This window comes from Coregonus clupeaformis, chromosome 21 (assembly GCF_020615455.1).
Source record: "Coregonus clupeaformis isolate EN_2021a chromosome 21, ASM2061545v1, whole genome shotgun sequence".
In the NCBI taxonomy this organism is placed as follows: Eukaryota; Metazoa; Chordata; class Actinopteri; order Salmoniformes; family Salmonidae; genus Coregonus; species Coregonus clupeaformis.
The window spans coordinates 16148968-16169845 of record NC_059212.1 but is presented as its reverse complement, the minus strand read 5'-3'; the positions used below and the strand labels follow the sequence as shown (position 1 = coordinate 16169845).

Below are 20878 nucleotides of genomic sequence, written 5' to 3'. Positions count from 1 at the left end.
CCTCATTCTGTTTGGTGATTGTAACAGTCCATTACAGTCCATTCTCGGCTCTAATGAAGAGCAAGACATACGAAAGTTGCGGATTACAACAATTTGTCTTTATTTGGCTAAACCGCATCTATAACTAGTGAAATTTGACAGGTAAGTCTAGCCTATATTATGACATTGCACCTCTATTCTATAGCCTATCTGTCTTTTAAAAGTTAGCAGCAGTTTTTTTTTATCAAGCATGTGTTCATTTGTATTTCTATAAACATTAGGCTAGTCCATTTATTTGGCAAAATAGTCCACATTTTCTCTATAAAAAAACGTCATACGATCCACTTAGTTTAGTGCGCAAGTTTAAGTTGTTCTGAAACCTTTGTCTAATGAAATTGGTCTGTGTACCAACTTGGCGTAGCCTGTGTTTTCAATTTGGTATGTTTTAAGAGCAGACATATTATTCCCCAAAATGGTGGGTTTTAAAATAAAGAATTCCAACTGTAGACTGCACTATGCAGCTACAGTCTCATAAACCCGACCCTAGTAGCGTTTATACATTGTGCGAGGCAACAAGTCTGCGGAGGGAGACTTCTGTGCAGCAGCTTCCTAACGCCAGCCCGCTCACACTTCACAATGGTGTGATGGACATTCCTGCCGTGTGCACGCCCACACTGACTGTGCCCTCCAAAGTGCGTGAGGCATGGTCTAAGTTTATTTTTGTGAGGCATGGTCTAAGTTTATTTGTATGTATTCAACATTATTAAATGGAATTGCATTTTCTGCATTGTTTAACCAACTTAATTCCCCCCCAAAAATGAATATTCCTTGACCTAAATAACACCAAAGAGAAATAGATGCCTTATGCAGAGAGGGTTTTTCGCTTTTCTGGCAAAAGGCAGTGGCTGGTCAAATGAGGAAGTGTACAGAAGCCACAGTAGCCTCTATTCGTCTTCTTCTTCTAATCTGTCTAGAGCCGTTTCCTGGCTGTCATCTAAATAATCAGCCGCAACACTTGTGACAGCCAGAGCCTGAGACCCAGAGCCTGAGACCCAAAGGACCCAACAGGGTTAAGGTTGTTTTTAAGCAGAGAGCACTAGAGGTGTTGAATGCTTTCTTCTTATCACAGATATTTTGCTTAATGGTCTAATGCATTGTCCATATCATCCAATGACAGTGCAGTAGTACAAACAAATGCAATGGTTCACTATGGTTCACAATCAGACGTTCATTATTGGAAAACCGTGAAAAACAAGGACATTTCTAATCTATAATGAACAAAAATATAAACGCAACATGTAAAGTGTTGGTCTCATGTTTCATGAGCTGAAATATAAGATCCCAACACAATGCCACAGATGTCTCAAGTTTTGAGGGAGCGTGCAATTGGCATGCTGACTGCAGGAATGTCCACCAGAGCTGTTGCCTGAGAATTGAAAGTTCTCCAACGTCGGTTTAGCGAATATGACAGTACGTCCAACCGGCCTCACAACAGCAGACCGCGTGTAACCACGCCAGCCCTCCACATCAGGCTTCTTCACCTGTGGGATCGTCTGAGGGGGTGCTGAGGAGTATTTCTGTCTGTAATAAAGCCCTTTTGTGGAGAAAAACTAATTCTGATTGGCTAGGCCTGGCTCCCAAGTGGGTGGGCCTATGCCCTCCCAGGCCCACCCATGGCTGCACCCTTGCCCAGTGATGTGAAATCCATAGATTAGGGCTTAATGAGTTAATTTAAATTGACTGATTTCCTTATATGAACTGTAACTCAGTAACATTTTTGAAATTGTTGCATGTTGCATTTATATTTTTGTTCAGTATAGTTTCTGATCTGGTTCTGGTTTCCATTTGGGATAAATTAAATACAAGACAAGGACAAATTAATGGTGTGCCTTTAAGCTGTTAGTTGGCCAGAAAGCAAAACTGATCAAGATTCTCATAGGGGTCCAAAGTTTGAGGAAACAGTAAATGTGTTCAGTTTCTTCAAGGAAAAAAAATACCTCACACTCTGATAAAATAAATTCTAATTTTGACTGGAATAGTTGATAACTATTCATGTTTTCCCTCCCTCAGTTTTAATGACACACTAGTTTAACATCAAACAATAGGCCTATTGTATTAATTATATTATTTTGTAGCTCTTGATATAAGACAATATCTGTAACTTATAACTGAAATCATTGGAGAATTCTCCTGGACACTGAGCATTGGAGTGTGTAAATGTGTTTTGACACAGGAAATCATGTATTGCCCCAGACCTCAGTGAACCAGCTGTACAACTGTGTTTCCTGCTGGTAGACAGCAAACCGCAGCCTGTATTGAATGTCTATGGTATTAACCTACATAGCAGACAATGTACCAATCTAAGATTGTGACCTTCACAGTATAGTATTGTTGTTATACTCAACCACTACTGCTCCAAACTCCACGCACATGTGTGTCTGTGTGTGTGTGTGTGTGTGTTTGTGTGTATAGGTGTGTGTGTGAGAAAGAGAGTGTGAGAGAGAGAGAGAGAGATACTGATATACAACCACTGCTGCTCAAAAACCCACTCTCTTCTATTTTGAGGTGTAACTTCATTTGCCGTCCTCGCTGAATCAAGTGGTGTTGTAGTGTAGTACAGGAGAGACCTCAACTCCACTGAGAGACCATGTCTAACTGAGCCCAGCTGTTGAGACAGAAAGAGCCTAACTCAAATATCCATACTTAGTTTATACTGGCTTGTTGCTCAGAGATATGTACTCGGTCTGAATATGAAACCATTTGTCATTTCCAAGCCTAACAAATCAGAAGGACATAAAATAAACAAGTTAATTATTGACAATTCACAAACACTGTTAATGTTTGTGAATATATCAACTTTAAATGAGTGAGTGAGGTTTGATATGTGTTAGGTTGTGTGCGATTAATAATAAGGCAAATAAATAGATATTTACAGTGTATTGACACAGTTGAATCCTGATCAGTGCACTTTGATTAATTATCAACTCTGTTGTGCACTGTCATGGTAACTTAGTCCCAAGCCATTACATTTATCAGGACATCTACTGTATGTATTAACAAGTAATTTGTGTTTATGAGCAGTGGTCATGAACAGTAGGTCATGAACACTGCTCACACACACGTAGCCAAGCACACACACACACACTGTCAATGTTTATCTATGTTTGATATTAGTGTCTTGATAATCATCTGGGTTACGTTTCCCGTCACTCATTCCTTAATGGCCATTTTGTTGGAATATTGAAATGATGAATAGCAAGCCTTGCTCCCAATTCTATGTGCCCATCTGTGTTATTAACCAATGGAAAAGATGAGGTCAATACATTAAAGTTAACTTCTGTGTCTTTCCCAACAGACAACATGGGTTGTAAAAAATCAAAGCTAAATGACGGTCTGAATGGAGGTGTGCTTGATGGCAAGAACCAACAGCCAGTACGTCCCGACCAAACTGTATATGTGAGAGATCCCACCTCCAGTAAACCAAATGCTGCAGTAAGTAGTACTGTCAGGGGAAACAGTATTTTTTTTTAGTAATTATTCTTGTAGTGTTAACAGCTGTAATCACTACAAAAAAATCCCTGACCTGGAAACAATTGACAAAATTGGTTCAAGTGTGTTATTAATGAATCTTCGAATATTGAAAAAGTAACCAAATGATCAATGTTTTTATTTAAATGGACCCAATAGCACAAATGTCAGTTTCCAGCCATCTCTCTCTCTCTCTCTCTCTCTCTCTCTCTCTCTCTCTCTCTCTCTCTCTCTCTCTCTCTCTCTGTTTCATCTATTCACTTTAGATTATCCTTAGATTCAAACTACTATTCATAGATTAGCACAATAAAACCATAATGAAATTTGACAAACTACTGTTCAAAGTACTGAAATGAAATCATCTCTTGGTGCAGAGTAACTCACCTCCTGGAGGTCTCCTGCCTGGTCAGGTATTCATGAAAATGGAAGGTATGCTTGTTGTATTTCTTTATCGCACACTATTACAGTAATATTTGATGCGGCATTTCCTTTGCAGTGCATTGTGCAGTGCATTATTCCAATAATATTTGATTGCAGAGAAATGTTCCCACTGTCCCTCTTATCTCACACAGAGCAATCTGAGTCTGGTAAAATAGTCATTGCAGTATACCCATATGATGCAATACACAAAGACGATTTGGGATTCAAGAAGGGCGAAAGGCTTAAGGTTCTTGAAGAGTAAGTGTCAATCCAATGTAGGACTAAGAGGAATATTGTTTGCTCAAGCATTTTATATAAAGATAATAGTGTCATCATTGAATAGGTAGATTCTTGTTGTGTCCCTTCCTTGACTTGAGGCTTCATTGACATATGAATCATAACTGTTTTCAGGCATGGTGAATGGTGGAAGGCTAAGTCTCTGACCACTAAGAAAGAAGGATTCATACCCTCCAATTATGTTGCCGAGGCCAATACCATGGAGACAGAGGAGTGAGTGTCGTCATCACAATGACTTTTACACATTTCTCTCAGAGCCAACAAGGTTTTCTATTCACCGTTAATGGATGCACATACTGTAGCTGTTATTATTCATTCATTTCGGGGGAAGATTGGATGTCTAAATTGTGCCACTATAATATTGTTTTTCTGTTCTGCGTAGATGGTTTTATAAGGATATTACAAGGAAGGACGCAGAGAGACAACTTTTGGCACCTGCAAACAAAGCAGGATCTTACCTCATTCGTGAGAGTGAGACATCAAAAGGTAAGGACCAACTGGAGAAACTAAGTCTCTCTAATGAAAATAGATGGTCCATGATTCACTCTATTGTATTTGGATGTCTGAATGTCTGAGTATGATTGTGATAGTTGTTTCTCTTTATCAGGAAGTTATTCCATGTCCATCAGAGATGTGGATGCCCAGGGGACAGACACTGTGAAACATTATAAGATCCGCATGCTGGATAACGGAGGCTTCTACATCTCTCCTAAAATCACATTCCCTAATATTGGCAGCATGATAAAACATTATCACAGTGAGTACCACTGTATTTGAGCCCACCTCTAATATTGCACACACTTAAACATCTTGCTTGGTTACTCTTCACTTTGACCATTTATGACCTTGAACTTCTCTTGGCTTCTTTCAAATTTCAACTTTCAACTTCTCTATTCACTAAAAGTAAATAAAGAATATATTGTCTAAAGAATATAGTAGTGTCACTCTGCTATGTCTCAACATTGGTTTGTTGTGTGCTTGTCAGAACAATCGGATGGTCTCTGTCGAAAGCTGGAGAAGCCGTGCGATAAACCCAAAGCTCAGAAGCCATGGGACAAAGATGCCTGGGAGATCTCCAAGGAGTCCATCAAGATGGTGAAGAAACTAGGAGCAGGACAGTTTGGTGAAGTGTGGATGGGTGAGTCAACGAAAGAGACTCCCTGTCTGTTGGAGGAGTGTGTTGTATGTGTGTGAGTGTACAGCAGTGGTTCCCAACCTTTTTTGGTTACTGTACCACCAACTGAATTTTGCTCTGCCTGGAGTACCCCTGAAGTACCCCCTCATGTGCATTTTACCAGTAGGCCTATGGTCTCATGAGTCTTCCTAAGTACCCCCTGTGGAAAGGCCAAGTACCCCCAGGGGTCTTAGTACCCCAGGTTAGGAACTGCTGTTGTACAGTATGTGACTGTGTGTCATTTCACCAAGAACATAGTAGTGGTGATGATTAGATATCCCAAATTAGTAAATAATCTTTATTGTAATGTAAATGGATGCATGAGTCATGGCAGACCTTTGGTCAGAATTCTCCATTGTTTTTTAATACTATCACTTTAATGTGGTGTAATTGTATCAGGGGTAGGGCAGCTGAGACAGACAGGCATAGTCAAATGTTGATCCTACTGTCTCTATGAGATTGTGAGCAGCCTTAGAGAGTGGAGGGATGGGACTGGTACTAGGAACTGTTGGCGCTGTTATCAGAGGCATCTGTAGAGGAAATGTGAGTGTGTCTGATGTCGAATTTGCATTGGATTTTGTTATTATTCATGTCCTCCCTTCCCGCAACTCAGCCTTGATGAAATGCAGGAAGTTGTCATCTTTGCAAATATACAAATGGACTGTGGGGCCTCCTGTACGGCGCTCAAGATGTTTCCTTTGTTTTCTCTGACCTCATTGGCATTAAGGGCTTTTCCTATGGCACAGTGAGCCAGCCAGCCAGACGGAGCCGTCGACAGTCCTGTTTCCTCTCATTCACCTCCTTGCATTTGTTATGTCTCTGGAGAATTTAGTCCCCTCTTCTCTATGAAAAAAAAAGGAATTAAGAGGTTTAGATTAGGATGAAGTTCAGGGCTTGTTCAGCTAGCACATTAGAAACACAATAGAATTGTTGGAGACTTACATTACCGGTCAAAAGTTTTAGAACACCTACTCATTCAAGTGTTTTTCTTTATTTTTATTATTTTCTAAATTGTAGAACAATAGTGAAGACATCAAAACTATCAAATAACACATATGGAATCATGTAGTAACCAAAAAAGTATTAAACAAATCTAAATATATTTTATATTTGAGATTCTTCTTTGTTTAACACTTTTTTGGTTACTACATGATTCCATATGCGTTATTTCATAGTTTTGATGTCTTCACTATTATTCTCCAATGTAGAAAATATTAAAAATAAAGAAAAACCCTTGAATGAGTATGTGTTCTAAAACTTTTGACCGGTAGTGTATGTGATAAAGAAATGCTATTCTGGATGGAGGGTTCAAAATGCTCAAACTTGTACTGAAACTCCACTTGTTAGTCAGTGATGTATACAGATAAACTCCCTAGCGTGTATTTTATTAGGTCTATCCCAATTGGCACCCTATTCCCTACATAGTGCACTACTTTTGACCAGAGCTCTATGAGCCTTGGTCAAAAGTAATACACTATATAGGGAATATGGTGTCATTTGGGACGCACACTTAGAGTTATTGTTTTGAATCAGTGGTCTCTCTGGCAGTTCCATCATCATTCCCCTGAGACGTCATACAGTTGATGTTTGTTCAGAGGGCAGTGAAGCTGAAACGCAGGAATGTGTATCTGTCTCAAGGCTCCTGCTGTCTACTTTTAGCTCTCTCAAACAAACTTATTTTCTTCTGAACTGTTACAGCTTAATTCCTTAATTCTATTTATTGAGTATGTACTACGCTTCACTACTCTCTGGCATACTTAGCACTGCCATTGGTTCCCTTGTTGCTTAATCGTGTGAAACAGCATGCAATCACTGTCACCTGTTTATGTGAAATATTCCAAACAAAATGTCATTCAAATAAAAAGACAAAAAGATACAGTAGGTAGTCCTAGAGGTCAGAATACATTTTTATATACTTCATACTGTGTAAATCCCTAATTGCAGCATTCTACAACAACACGACCAAGGTGGCAGTGAAGACACTGAAGCCAGGCACCATGTCAGCGGAGGCCTTCATGGAGGAGGCTAACCTGATGAAGACCCTGCAACACGACAGACTGGTGCGCCTCTACGCCGTCGTCACCAAAATCGAGCCCATCTACATCATCACAGAGTACATGTCCAACGGTAACACACACTTCAAGTCCAATTCCTAATAATTTTGCCAACATGGACTGTTTTCATCAATACACACCATTTGATGTTACATAAGTTATGTAAGTGTTCTGTAAGTCACCTTTGCACATTTTAATTGGTTTGGTTTCTATTCCTCAATTTTGTTTCTTTACTTTTTTAGGTAGCCTCTTAGATTTCCTAAAAAGTGAGGTAGGCTGCAAAGTACAGCTACCTAAGCTCATCGATTTCTCTGCACAGGTAATGCATGTTCGTCTTACATCTCTGTATGTCAGAATGATTAAGATTATTGCTAAACTTTATAGACTCTTTCCATTTAAGAAGTAGATGCTGATGTCACTTTTTCCATTGGTAAACCAGAAAAAGGAACAGCAACTAAATACTATGTTAGGTTCCACTTTCCAAATTAGTTGCAACAAACTAAGAACATAGAAGTGACAAGTGAAGACCATCCAGTGGTCCCTCACACATGCCTATTATAGTATGTGTCTCATGGAAGTAGAAGAAATGTGATTCAACCAAACAGTCAATACACAAAATGATGATTCATAAGGTACCATTGATAACATGCTTCCCCAAAGAAGTAAACGACCTAAAAAAAGGTCACACATTTTGAAGGGAAAATACCTCATTCAATGTAGGTCAGTACACTTGAGATACTAATTAGTTCAATAGAAATTTGTAAAGAACTTTAATCAGGTCTTTGTGGAGTGACTGAGAGGTGTGGTCAGTTCTGGCGTGGGAAAACTGCATCTTGCCACAGTTGCAGAACATGTTAGACAAAGTGAAAGAGGATGCAGTTGGGGAAATGGTCTGATTACCAGATCGACCCTTTCCCAGAATGGACTCAGCTCACTTAAACCTGTTGAGTAATAACCAAGTCAAATGTTTGGTAGCTAATTCAATTCTAACAAGAGGTAAAATACAAACATTAACTACACTATATATACAACAGTATGTGGACACCCCTTCAAATGAGTGGAATCGGCAGTTTCAGCCTCACCCATTGCTGACAGGTGTATAAAATCGAGCACACAGCCATGCAATCGCCATAGACAAACATTGGCAGTAGAATGGCCTTACTGAAGATCTCAGTGGCTTTCAACGTGGCACCGTCATAGGATGCCACCTTTCCAACAAAGTCAGTTCGTCAAAATTCTACCCCGGTCAACTGTAAGTGCTGTTATTGTGAAGTGGAAACGTCTAGGAGCAACAACGGCTCAGCCGCGAAGTGGTAGGCCACACAAGCTCACAGAATGGGACCACCGAGCACTGAAGTTTGTAGCGTGTAAAAATCGCCTGTCCTCGGTTGCAACACTCACTACCGAGTTCCAAACTTCCTCTGGAAGCAACGTCAGCACAATAACTGTTCGTCGGGAGCTTCATGAAATGGGTTTCCATGGTTGAGCAGCTGCACACAAGCCTAAGATCACCATATGCAATGCCAAGCATCGGTTGGTGTGGCGTAAAGCTCGCCGCTATTGGACTCTGGAGCAGTGGAAACGTGTTCTCTGGAGTGCTGAATCACGCTTCACCATCTGGCAGTCCGATGAACGAACCTGGGTTTGGCGGATGCCAGGAGAACACTACCTACCCCAATGCATAGTGACAACTGTAAAGTTTGGTGGAGGAGGAATAATGGTCTGGGGCTGTTTTTCATGGTTCGGGCTAGGCCCCTTAGTTCCAGTGAAGGGAAATCTTAACACTACAGCATACAATGACATTCTAGACGATTTTGTGCTTCCAACTTTGTGGCAACAGTTTGGAGAAGGCCCTTTCCTGTTTCAGCATGACAATGACCCGTGCACAAAGCGAGGTCCATACATAAATGTTTTGTTGAGATCGGTGTGGAAGAACTTGACTGGCCTGCACAGAGCCCTGATCTCAAACCCATCGAACATCTTTGGGATTAATTGGAACACTGACTGCGAGCCAGGCCTAATCACCCAACATCAATGCCCAACCTCACTAATGCTCTTGTGGCTGAATGGAAGCAAGTCCCGGCAGAAATGTTCCAACATCAAGTGGAAAGCCTTCCCTGAATAGTGCTGTTATAGAAGCAAAGGGGGGACCAACTCCATATTAATGCCCATGATTTTGGAATGAGATGTTCAACGAGCAGGTGTCCACATACCTTTGGCCATGTAGTGTATGTTGTGCAGCATTGCACATTTGCCATACTGAATTTCTGTTAGAAGAGAAGGAGTCTAGTTATTAATCATTTTCAGTACTGTTTTATGGGAACAAAACAACACAAGTCAGAGTCGGAAAGTTTTACTGAGTTGAGTTTCATTTTAGATAGATATGTACTTTATTAATCCCTGAGGGGAAATTTCATAATTTCTCAGATTGCAGAGGGCATGGCGTACATTGAGAAGAAGAACTACATCCACCGTGACCTGAGAACAGCCAATGTCCTGGTGTCTGAGAGTTTGCTGTGTAAAATAGCTGACTTTGGCCTTGCTAGAGTTATAGAAGATGACCAGTACACAGCCAGAGAGGGTGAGCCTTCCGTCTGTGCATGCTAGAATTAGTCAGCACAGTATTAATACTGTACATTGGCCATACTGTTATACATATGTGTGATTCATGTGATAACGTTCATAACTGATTCATCATGCATCATGAGTTTTTCCCAAAAAGATGTATCTAGTGTCACATCTTTGGCTGACCAAGACAGTATAGAGAAATTCTCTGCTGCTCTCTAGAGTTATTACAGTAGCGTAATTGTATATATTTTGTAAGATCGTATCTGTAGAGACCAGTACAACTGGTCCCTTCCAGACATGATGTTGATGTTTATCTAAAGGACCTGGATCAGGCTTTGCATGGTGTGTTTGTTTTTTGTTATGCAAATGAGGAAGTAGAGGTACATTTCGGCAATGTAAACATGCTAGACGCAAACCGGTTATCATTGCATATTGGTTTGTACAAGAATGCTTCTGTCAGCAGTCCAAACATGTTTTTCCCCCTTCAGTATTGATAGGCATATATCATTTTACCTTGGTTGGTTGGTTAGGCAGATAAGTGTCATAAACTATTCCGTCCTCTGAATATGTGAGTGTTTGCCCATTACAGGTGCAAAGTTTCCCATCAAGTGGACGGCACCAGAAGCCATCAACTATGGCTCCTTCACTATCAAATCAGACATGTGGTCCTTCGGAGTCCTCCTGTATGAAGTCATTACCTATGGAAAAATACCTTACCCAGGTAATTACATGCAACCTTATACACATAAACACACACAATACTTTCATATTTAAGACTAGCTTCTCGAGACTGATTTCCCCACAACATCCTGCAAAATATTGAGCTTGAATGCACTCAATAATAGGTGTTCACTTATATTTATCGCCATCTGCTGGTTAAGGACAGATATTGCACGAGCTCATTGAGGGGTTTTCTCCAGAAAAGGACCCTGTATTTGGTTTGATGGTATTTATTGTGATGCGTTAGCAAATACCGAATATCTGCTGGCTTTATTTGTATTTTTTCCTCTATTGCTCAACCATTTTCCCCACAGAAATAAGAATTGCTCACATTTGCTTTTTTTCAATTTAGGTGGACCTGCTTTTCAGAGTTCCTGCTTCTTCTCATTTCTGCTTCTATCTGTTCCCTTTTTCCTTTTCAAGGAATGAGCAATGGTGAGGTAATGACTTCAGTGCAGAGAGGTTATAGAATGCCCCGCCCTGAGAACTGTCCCAACGAGCTCTATGACATCATGACCAGCTGTTGGAAGAGCAAGCCAGACGACAGGCCCACGTTTGACTACATCCAGAGTGTCCTAGATGACTTTTACACCGCCACAGAGGGCCAGTACCAACAGCAGCCCTAGGAAGTCAATTGTTGCGTCAATTGTTGCGTCCCAATAGGGCTCTGGACAAAAGTAATGCACTATGTAGGGAATAGGGTGTCATTTGGGACGTCCTCTACATCTGCCAATGTGCTAGTTTCATTATGAAATAGTCAACCCACCAGCAACAATATAGGTTATTCAGCAGAAGTAGAGATATTGTCGGACAAGTTGACTGCTTGTTTATTTGTTAGGCAAGCTAAAGATGAATCTATGAATTCAACTTCATATTGAAGTATAGACCTGCTTGTGCATTTCAGCATTTTCACGGAGAATGATCGAATAACAAATGGCTTACTGTTGACTGAATCTGATGCAACTCTATTGAAGAATTATCACATTGAACAGCACAAAATAGACATTCTACCACATATTTATTATCACTTTAGCCATATCTGTTTGCCATGTTGAATTCAATCATCAATTTATCCAGTACAGATGCTTACCTTTTCAGTTGTTACATTTCTATTTTTCTTTGCATTGTATTTCAAGCTACATTGATTTATTTTAGCAGATTATATTTTGGGTTATATTCTGAATTACGGAAATAATGAGACTAACAATTTACTTCATGTATATTTGCTGTATTTTAGATTTTTGCAATGAGATATTAATGTGTGACATGGCCATGTGTGTGTGATTGTATTAACCTGAATAAATGCAAATGATCTGTATCAATAAAAACACTTCTTAGCAGATTTGTCATATTTTGGGCCTATAATAAGTCATTTGAAAAGTGTCATCAGCACTAGAAAGTTACATTATATACTGTATCTATGCCAGAAATACTTTAAGAAATTAGTATTTCTTAAAAGTATGTATCTTCGGACAAGACAAGTGGCGTTCCAGTTCCTCTTTTTGGTACTAGCGCATTTCAAATAATACACTTCTCCAAAGCAGATCATTTGAGTCAGTGAATTGACTTACAAAACATGAAAAATATCAATCAAAGGATGTTATAAAAAGAGTGCGCAACATACAAAGACTCGTGGATCACGAAGCAAAAAGCTGAAACACCAAAGTATAGTGGTCACGTGACTTTCTAAAGATGGCCGCGCCCTGTAGCCGAGGGGTGTGACAGAATTTGAGTTGTACAACATTCTGGATGACAGTTAAGAAGCAGGCAGCATTGTGCCACTGACATCTAGGACAAGTAAACATCATCTCTACACTTATTCAACCATTGTATCATCTACCCCATAATGGAAAAGGACGATCTATTACTGTACGTATATTCTGTATACCTGGCTACTCTAAAGCAAGCAATTGTTAGCCGACTAGCTAGCTTACCATGTAGCTTGTATAGAATAATATACCTTCTATTCGTAGCGTAACAATACACTGATCCATTAGCTATCTATCTATCACGACGACATTCAGGTGCACGCAGTGTTGTTTGTGTTCTTCTCATGCTTAATTGTAGCGAGCTAGTTCTTTTTTGAATTGTGTGCTAAGAAGCTAGTTAGCTACCCACCATAACAGCTAATTGGTCCAGACAACTTTGCCTCAGTCACTAAAGGAACACAATGAAGACGTGCAACATGTCACACTGAAGTATTGTCAGGGTTTAGGCTTGGTGCATAAAGCATTTGTGACAGTGTCACTATGAAGTTTCATGAGAAAGAGATCACCATAATTTCATTCAACCGTTTTTTCACTGTGTCCAGCTGATAACAGAGAGGGGGGACTTATCTTTTGCGATCACATGCTCCTACAGCACTCTATAGTGGGTGCCCAACACGATAGCTAGGATAAGGGGAGGAGTAGGCCTTGCCTCTGATAAGAATATGAACTCATTGTTAAAGTGGTGAAGAATATTACTAACTAAATGTGTCTGGACCTAGCTATTTACCTTGGTGTACTCTGTTTGAGTGAATGGGTGGGTTGGGAGGGGAAATACTTAATGTTCTGTTTACATTACTCTGACTAAGTCTCATTCCATCTTTGACATGATATTTCATTTTTAGCCCCAAAGACTTCCCTAAGTTGAAGAATGATGCATTCCTCCGTGCATGCCAAGGCCAGGAGACCCCTCATGTGCCTGTGTGGTGTATGAGACAGGCTGGACGCTACCTGCCAGGTGGGTCTCGCTACACCCTCCTATTCACTTCACTGACATAAGAGACTCACATTAACAAGCACTAGTCTAAATCAATTATCAGTAGGTTGTTATTGTTTGAATGGACCCATCCATCTTTTAATGAGTTGCTGGTATTGACATGTGGCCTGTCTGTTTGTAGAGTTCCGTGAGTTCAGAGCGGGGAAGGACTTCTTTGAAACGTGTCGGTCACCTGCAGCCTGCTGCGAACTAACTCTCCAGGTAGCTAAGCAGTACAGGTATAAAATGATCTACAAAACATCTTAGCCTCGATTGATAACATTCACCTCTTTTTTTGTCTTCTCATAGCCATTGAGACGTTTCCCATTTGATGCTGCCATCATATTCTCAGACATCCTGGTTATCCCACAGGTAAGAGTAGCCTTGTCTGACAAAGATTTTTGCCATTACTTTACACACTTCAATTACAAGTGTTGTGCTTCCTCCTCTCTACATACTAGACAAAGAGATGACCTTCTGAGGTACAGTAAGAAGGTAATCTCTTTGTGTAGTATGTGGACAGGAAGGAAGCACATAACTCAGATCCAGTATGAGGAATGGAACTGCCAAATGAATGTCTGGGTGTATGTGTGTTCCTGCTACCAGGCCATGGGTATGGATGTCCAGATGGTGGCAGGAAAGGGTCCTACGTTCCCAGAGCCCCTAAAGGAGCCAGAAGACCTGCTGCTCCTGCAGCCCAAGGTGGACGTCAACAAGGAGCTGGGCTACGTCTTCAAGGCCATCACACTGACACGCCACAAACTGGAGGGCAAGGTCCCTCTGATCGGCTTCACAGGTGCCCCGGTGAGATGGCTGGCATGCATGCACACATACACACACATACAGAGAGAGAGAGAACACAGACACACACACACAGAGAACACACACACAGAGAGAGAACACTTTTCAATACAGAATCTATTGGTTGCTTCAATAGTCAGAAGAAAAAAATGTGTGTCGTGTCTTCGTGTTCTTAGACTAGAGGCTTCGGTAAAGTGACCCATATCATCATCTGTTTTCCCCTGTAGTGGACCCTAATGGCCTATATGATTGAGGGGGGAGGCTCAACAACCCACTCCAAGGCTAAGCGCTGGCTGTACCGCCACCCTGAGGCCAGCCACAAGCTGCTAAAGATGCTGACTGATGTCATCGTAGAGTACCTGCTGGGACAGGTGGCTGCTGGGGCACAGGTAAGCAAGGCATCATAGGAGATTGAGTTCCAGCTGTATCTTACTACAGCTTACCTTCAGGTACACTGCTAGCTCAGAGTTCTTGCACATGGGAAAACTATCAGGTGAATAGAGGGTAGATCATTTTATTTACAGCACTTAATTGGACAAGGAGAAAATGTTACACTTGCCAGACGGCCATTAATTATTTAATAGCACAATATCTATGAACTGATAGAATGTTGATTTATTCATGTAGGTCTCATATATGGCCCCTATCATAGGCACATTATACAGAAGACATACACTGAGTGTACAAAACATTATGAAGACCTTCCTAATATTGAGTTGAACCCCCCGCCCTCAGAACAGCCTCAGTTCATCAGGGCATGGACTCTACAAGGTGTCCAAAGCGTTCCACAGGGATGCTTGCCCATGTTGACTCCTTTGCTTCCCACGGTTGTGTCAAGTTTGTTGATTGTCCTTTGGGTGGTGGACCATTCTTGATACACACAGGAAGCTGTTGAGCGTGAATAACCCAGCAGCGTTGCAGTTCTTGACACACTCAAACCGGTGCGCCTGGCACATACTACCATACCTTGTTCAAAGGCAGTCAAATATTTTGTCTTGCCCATTCACCCTCTGAATGGCACACATACACAATCCATGTCTCAGTTTAACCTGTCTCCTCCCCTTCATCTACACTGATTGAAGTGGATTTAACAGGTGACATCAAAAAGGGATCATAGCTTTTACCTGGATTCACCTGGTCAGTCTGTGTCATGGAAAGAGCAGGTGTTCCATGTCTTGTACACTCAGTGTAGTCTTGTATAGCTACATCCCCCATCCCTGTGTTTCCCCAGGCCTTGCAGGTGTTTGAGTCCCATGCTGGCTGTCTGGGCCCAGTGGAGTTCCAGGAGTTCTCCCTGCCCTACCTCCGAGACATCGCCCGTAAGGTCAAAGACCAGCTGAAGGAGTCAGGCCAGAATGTCCCCATGGTGAGGCCACACAGACTGTCACTTCTTCATTCACACAACAACACAGACATCCTCTTTATGGATTTGATGTCACTAGATTTTCAAGACAAGCTTTTGTTTATCATCTCCTACAATGTGGTTATAAAAGGCTTGTAGTTATTGCAGTGTACTCCTGAGTGGCGCAGTGGTCTAAGGCACTGCATCGCAGTGCAAACTGTGCCACTAGAGATCCTGGTTCGAATCCAGGCTCTGTCGCAGCCGGCCGCGACCGGGAGACTCATGGGCGGCGCACAATTGGCCCAGCGTCGTCCAGGGTAGGGGAGGGAATGGCCGGCAGGGATGTAGCTCAGTTGATAGAGCATGGCGTTTGCAACGCCAGGGTTGTGGGTTCGATTCCCACGGGGGGCCAGTATAAAAAAAATATGTATTCACTAACTGTAAGTCGCTCTGGATAAGAGCGTCTGCTAAATGACTAAAATGTAAATGTAAATGTAAATTGCAGTGAGATGTTGGCCAGTGTAATGTGGTATTTCACCAGTAGATGGCACTATAAGGTCAAATATTTTTCTCTACAGACATCATCTTGAATAGTCAGAAATACATAGGAGTTTTTTTTTTATGCCTTGAATCATTGTATAGCATGTCATAGGTCTCATAATCAGCAGTGTAGTGGAGGGTAAATGCAAGTAAACACAGTTTACCCAACTTTTTTTTGCCCAACAGTTTACCCACATTTTGCAGAAAAATGCATTGAAAGACTGTTACTTTTTTACCGTGACCAGAAGTCTTTTTTTTACCACTACATCACTGCTCATAATTTAATATTTTACAATTGTTTTGTAATTCGTTTTTCACTGGAGTGTGTCTTTAAAGTTCCCTGGACCATTCTGTAACTCCCTCTGTGTCCTGTATGTTCTGTTCCAGATTGTGTTTGCCAAGGATGGCCACTATGGTCTGGAGGACCTCTCTCAGTCCCACTATGAGGTTGTTGGTTTGGATTGGACCATCGATCCATGCTCAGCACGGTAATGGACATGAACCCTTTTCACAGAAATCAATTGAATATGAATAATTCCCAGAGAGTCAGCTTCCTAGACAGTCAATGGCTGAGCCAACGTTTGCAAAAGACGTATTGTGTCATATGTTGACATTTCATTGGATTCACTCTCTTATAAAAGTTCATCCTGTCAACAGTAAATACAGGTGATGCCTGGCTCTGTCCACTGTTGATTGATCTCCTGGTGAATGAACTCTTCCTAACGAGCCTGTTGTCTCTGTGATTTCAGGGAGCGGACGGGAGGAAAGGTTAGTCTCCAGGGGAACATGGACCCCTGTGCACTCTATGCCCCCAAGGTAAGCACTGGGTTTTTTTCTGGCTCAAAATAGGGCTTAGGTGGTGGGCGTGGCCAGTGGTGCGGTCACCAACCAAACATTTAAGGGCTCTCCTCTTTGCCGCAGAGACAAACTTTTTGCTGTTTTAAAGCTAATTCCCTGCAATTTTACACATTTTGCCATGGGGCGAAGAGAACATTTTATAGTTTAAAAGCTCATTTCCTGCAATTATACACATTTTGCCTTGGCTAATGCTGTGTTCTTATGCTATTTGAGTGACTCAAACATTATAACAAAATCAATGCCATTACAAAAATACTCCTGAATGCATAATTTTTTGAATTTTTGATTCTCCCTGACTGTTTTAATTTTTTATTTTGGTGATTGTTAGTTCTCAAATATGATCTTATTTTAAAAATATATAGCTCCATTATCTTTTCTACATACTTTACAGTGGGGGGAAAAAGTATTTAGTCAGCCACCAATTGTGCATGTTCTCCCACTTAAAATGATGAGAGAGGCCTGTAATTTTCATCATAGGTACACGTCAACTATGACAGACAAATTGAGATTTTTTTTCTCCAGAAAATCACATTGTAGGATTTTTTATGAATTTATTTGCAAATTATGGTGGAAAATAAGTATTTGGTCACCTACAAACAAGCAAGATTTCTGGCTCTCACAGATCTGTAACTTCTTCTTTAAGAGGCTCCTCTGTCCTCCACTCGTTACCTGTATTAATGGCACCTGTTTGAACTTGTTATCAGTATAAAAGACACCTGTCCACAACCTCAAACAGTCACACTCCAAACTCCACTATGGCCAAGACCAAAGTGCTGTCAAAGGACACCAGAAACAAAATTGTAGACCTGCACCAGGCTGGGAAGACTGAATCTGCAATAGGTAAGCAGCTTGGTTTGAAGAAATCAACTGTGGGAGCAATTATTAGGAAATGGAAGACATACAAGACCACTGATAATCTCCCTCGATCTGGGGCTCCACGCAAGATCTCACCCCGTGGGGTCAAAATGATCACAAGAACGGTGAGCAGAAAACCCAGAACCACACGGGGGGACCTAGTGAATGACCTGCAGAGAGCTGGGACCAAAGTAACAAAGCCTACCATCAGTAACACACTACGCCGCCAGGGACTCAAATCCTGCAGTGCCAGACGTGTCCCCCTACTTAAGCCAGTACATGTCCAGGCCCGAGTGCATTTGGATGATCCAGAAGAGGATTGGGAGAATGTAATATGGTCAGATGAAACCAAAATAGAACTTTTTGGTAAAAACTCAACTCGTTGTGTTTGGAGGACAAAGAATGCTGAGTTGCATCCAAAGAACACCATACCTACTGTGAAGCATGGGGGTGGAAACATCATGCTTTGGGGCTGTTTTTCTGCAAAGGGACCAGGATGACTGATCCGTGTAAAGGAAAGAATGAATGGGGCCATGTATCGTGAGATTTTGAGTGAAAACCTCCTTCCATCAGCAAGGGCATTGAAGATGAAACGTGGCTGGGTCTTTCAGCATGACAATGATCCCAAACACACCGCCCGGGCAATGAAGGAGTGGCTTCGTAAGAAGCATTTCAAGGTCCTGGAGTGGCCTAGCCAGTCTCCAGATCTCAACCCCATAGAAAATCTTTGGAGGGAGTTGAAAGTCCGTGTTGCCCAGCGACAGCCCCAAAACATTACTGCTCTAGAGGAGATCTGCATGGAGGAATGGGCCAAAATACCAGCAACAGTGTGTGAAAACCTTGTGACGACTTACAGAAAATGTTTGACCTGTGTCATTGCCAACAAAGGGTATATAACAAAGTATTGAGAGACTTTTGTTATTGGCCAAATACTTATTTTCCACCATAATTTGCAAATAAATTCATTAAAAATCCTACAATGTGATTTTCTGGATTTTCTTTTCTCATTTTGTCTGTCATAGTTGACGTGTACCTATGATGAAAATTACAGGCCTCTCTCATCTTTTTAAGTGGGAGAACTTGCACAATTGGTGGCTGACTAAATACTTTTTTTCCCCACTGTATATCTGGTTTTAGTCGTTTAAGTTTACACTGAAAACGTTTTACCATCCCGAACAATTTGTTATATAAAAAAATAAATCTATAATATTGACAAAGAGAAAACACATGGCACAGAGAGATGTTTGCGTACAAAGGTACTGTACTGTACAGTACAAGCACATGAACCAGCAACCGTTGTGTTCTTGAGCCAGGCACTTGCTAACCCCAAAACGTACTTATACGGCACACTTTCAAAAGTGATACTCATTTATCTCTGTCTCTGCCTGTGCAGGAGCGTATATCAGAGATAGTGAAGAAGATGCTGGAAGGCTTTGGCACCAGAGGGTACATAGCTAACCTGGGCCACGGACTGTACCCTGACATGGATCCAGAGAATGTGGGTGCCTTCGTAGAAGCTGTCCACACTCACTCTCGCCACCTCAACCACAAGTAACACCCCCGTCACCTGGCAACATTGACCACAGTCATCATACTAGCAGAGAGCAGCACCCGAAGAAACAAGCAACATTGCATTGGATTATAGAGACGATGTATTATGTATTCACAGAAATCTAATGTACCAACAGGTCTTATCAAGTATGTTATCCCAGGACAAATCCAGACTTATATGATTTTTTTCTTCTGGAAATAATATTTTGGTTATATTCTATAGATAATCCTTGGACAAAAGAAAAACATTAAAGTAGTGCACGACCCTGTAATATTTCTTATGTGTACCCCTGATCTGTTTTTCATCAGGTAGTTCATCTTACAACAACATGAAGTGTATGAAGGGTTTAATGTGATTATTGGTCTCATGGCAAACACAGTTGTTTGACTGTAACAAATTTACAATTTTTTATTTGTATTTTTTTATTTAACCTTTTATTTAACCAGGTAAGCCAGTTGAGAACAAGTTCTCATTTACAACTGCGACCTGGCCAAGATAAAGCAAAGCAGTGTGATAAAAACAACAACAACATGAGTTACATATGGGATAAACAAAAATGTACAGTCAATAACACAATAGAAAAATAGAAAATCTATATACAGTGTGTGCAAATGTAGTACTAAAGCCTAAGCACTAGTGTATTTTTCACTCTTTGTTTTAATTCAGTCAAATTTAAGAATTATTGTATTTGAATTGGACCTGTATTTGAAATGACACCCTAGCATGGATTTATATTGGTTGTGTTTGCCTTGGTAAAGCCTTCATCCAGAACTTGGTTCAGCTTGTTGTGCTCTATAGATATTGACCTCTGCAGTTCACCCAAGGGAAGCTCCCAATTTGAGACGAATTAGCAATCCTCTGTCCACACATCTACCACTATACCACTGGTGCTTGAGATTATCAGGGGAAACTCTTAAATTACAAATGAGATGTAGTGAAGGACTGGGAGTCGGGGTTGGGTATGGTAGGCATACTGTACATGTTTTTGTTCAAACAAGTTAAGTACCAGAACAAATCTATCCAGACTTCATTTGTTTCCATGTTGAACATACATATTTTAGAAATGGGGGAAAAAAAAGGCTTAATTTTATTACTGCTTTAAAGGAAATTATTTACACGAGGAATAAAAACAGTTAATCCCAACGGGTGTTTTCCTCTGAAAGGAAGCTAAGCACTAGAGATAAGTAGATTGGTACAAATCCAGTTGTTTTTGTTGTTGGAATGGTGGGAATAGGATTCCACAAAAATGCATCACATTTTGATTAGTTGTCCTTTACAGATGCTTCTTGATTTGCTGTGTGAAACATTGGTAGAGGAAGGAGGAAGTAGCTCTGCCTAGGAGTCTCCTGATTGGCTGGAAGTCTGACACTCAAGCAGCAGCTGCCGCAGCCACGGCGCTCCTTTTCATCTGGACCCAAACGGCAAATTGTTGTGACAATGCAGGATTA

The 20878-nt window shown here is 41.1% G+C and overlaps 2 protein-coding genes across 2 annotated transcripts; both read left to right on the top strand.

The window, feature by feature from the left end:
• Nucleotides 1-12080, top strand: lyn (LYN proto-oncogene, Src family tyrosine kinase). Its single transcript, XM_041842095.2, has 13 exons — nucleotides 1-141; nucleotides 3335-3471; nucleotides 3882-3936; nucleotides 4080-4185; nucleotides 4339-4437; nucleotides 4607-4710; nucleotides 4832-4981; nucleotides 5210-5362; nucleotides 7343-7525; nucleotides 7695-7771; nucleotides 9880-10033; nucleotides 10610-10741; nucleotides 11164-12080. Exons 2-13 carry the CDS (start codon nucleotides 3340-3342, stop codon nucleotides 11364-11366), a joined length of 1548 nt encoding a protein of 515 aa, XP_041698029.1. The 5' UTR covers nucleotides 1-141; nucleotides 3335-3339; the 3' UTR covers nucleotides 11367-12080.
• Nucleotides 12081-12418: 338 nt separating this feature from the next.
• LOC121535233 (uroporphyrinogen decarboxylase) lies at nucleotides 12419-19706 on the top strand. Its single transcript, XM_041842094.2, has 10 exons — nucleotides 12419-12609; nucleotides 13352-13464; nucleotides 13625-13704; nucleotides 13792-13854; nucleotides 14089-14286; nucleotides 14511-14672; nucleotides 15515-15649; nucleotides 16553-16653; nucleotides 16915-16981; nucleotides 19272-19706. Exons 1-10 carry the CDS (start codon nucleotides 12587-12589, stop codon nucleotides 19431-19433), a joined length of 1104 nt encoding a protein of 367 aa, XP_041698028.1. The 5' UTR covers nucleotides 12419-12586; the 3' UTR covers nucleotides 19434-19706.
• The last annotated feature ends 1172 nt before the right edge of the window (nucleotides 19707-20878 follow it).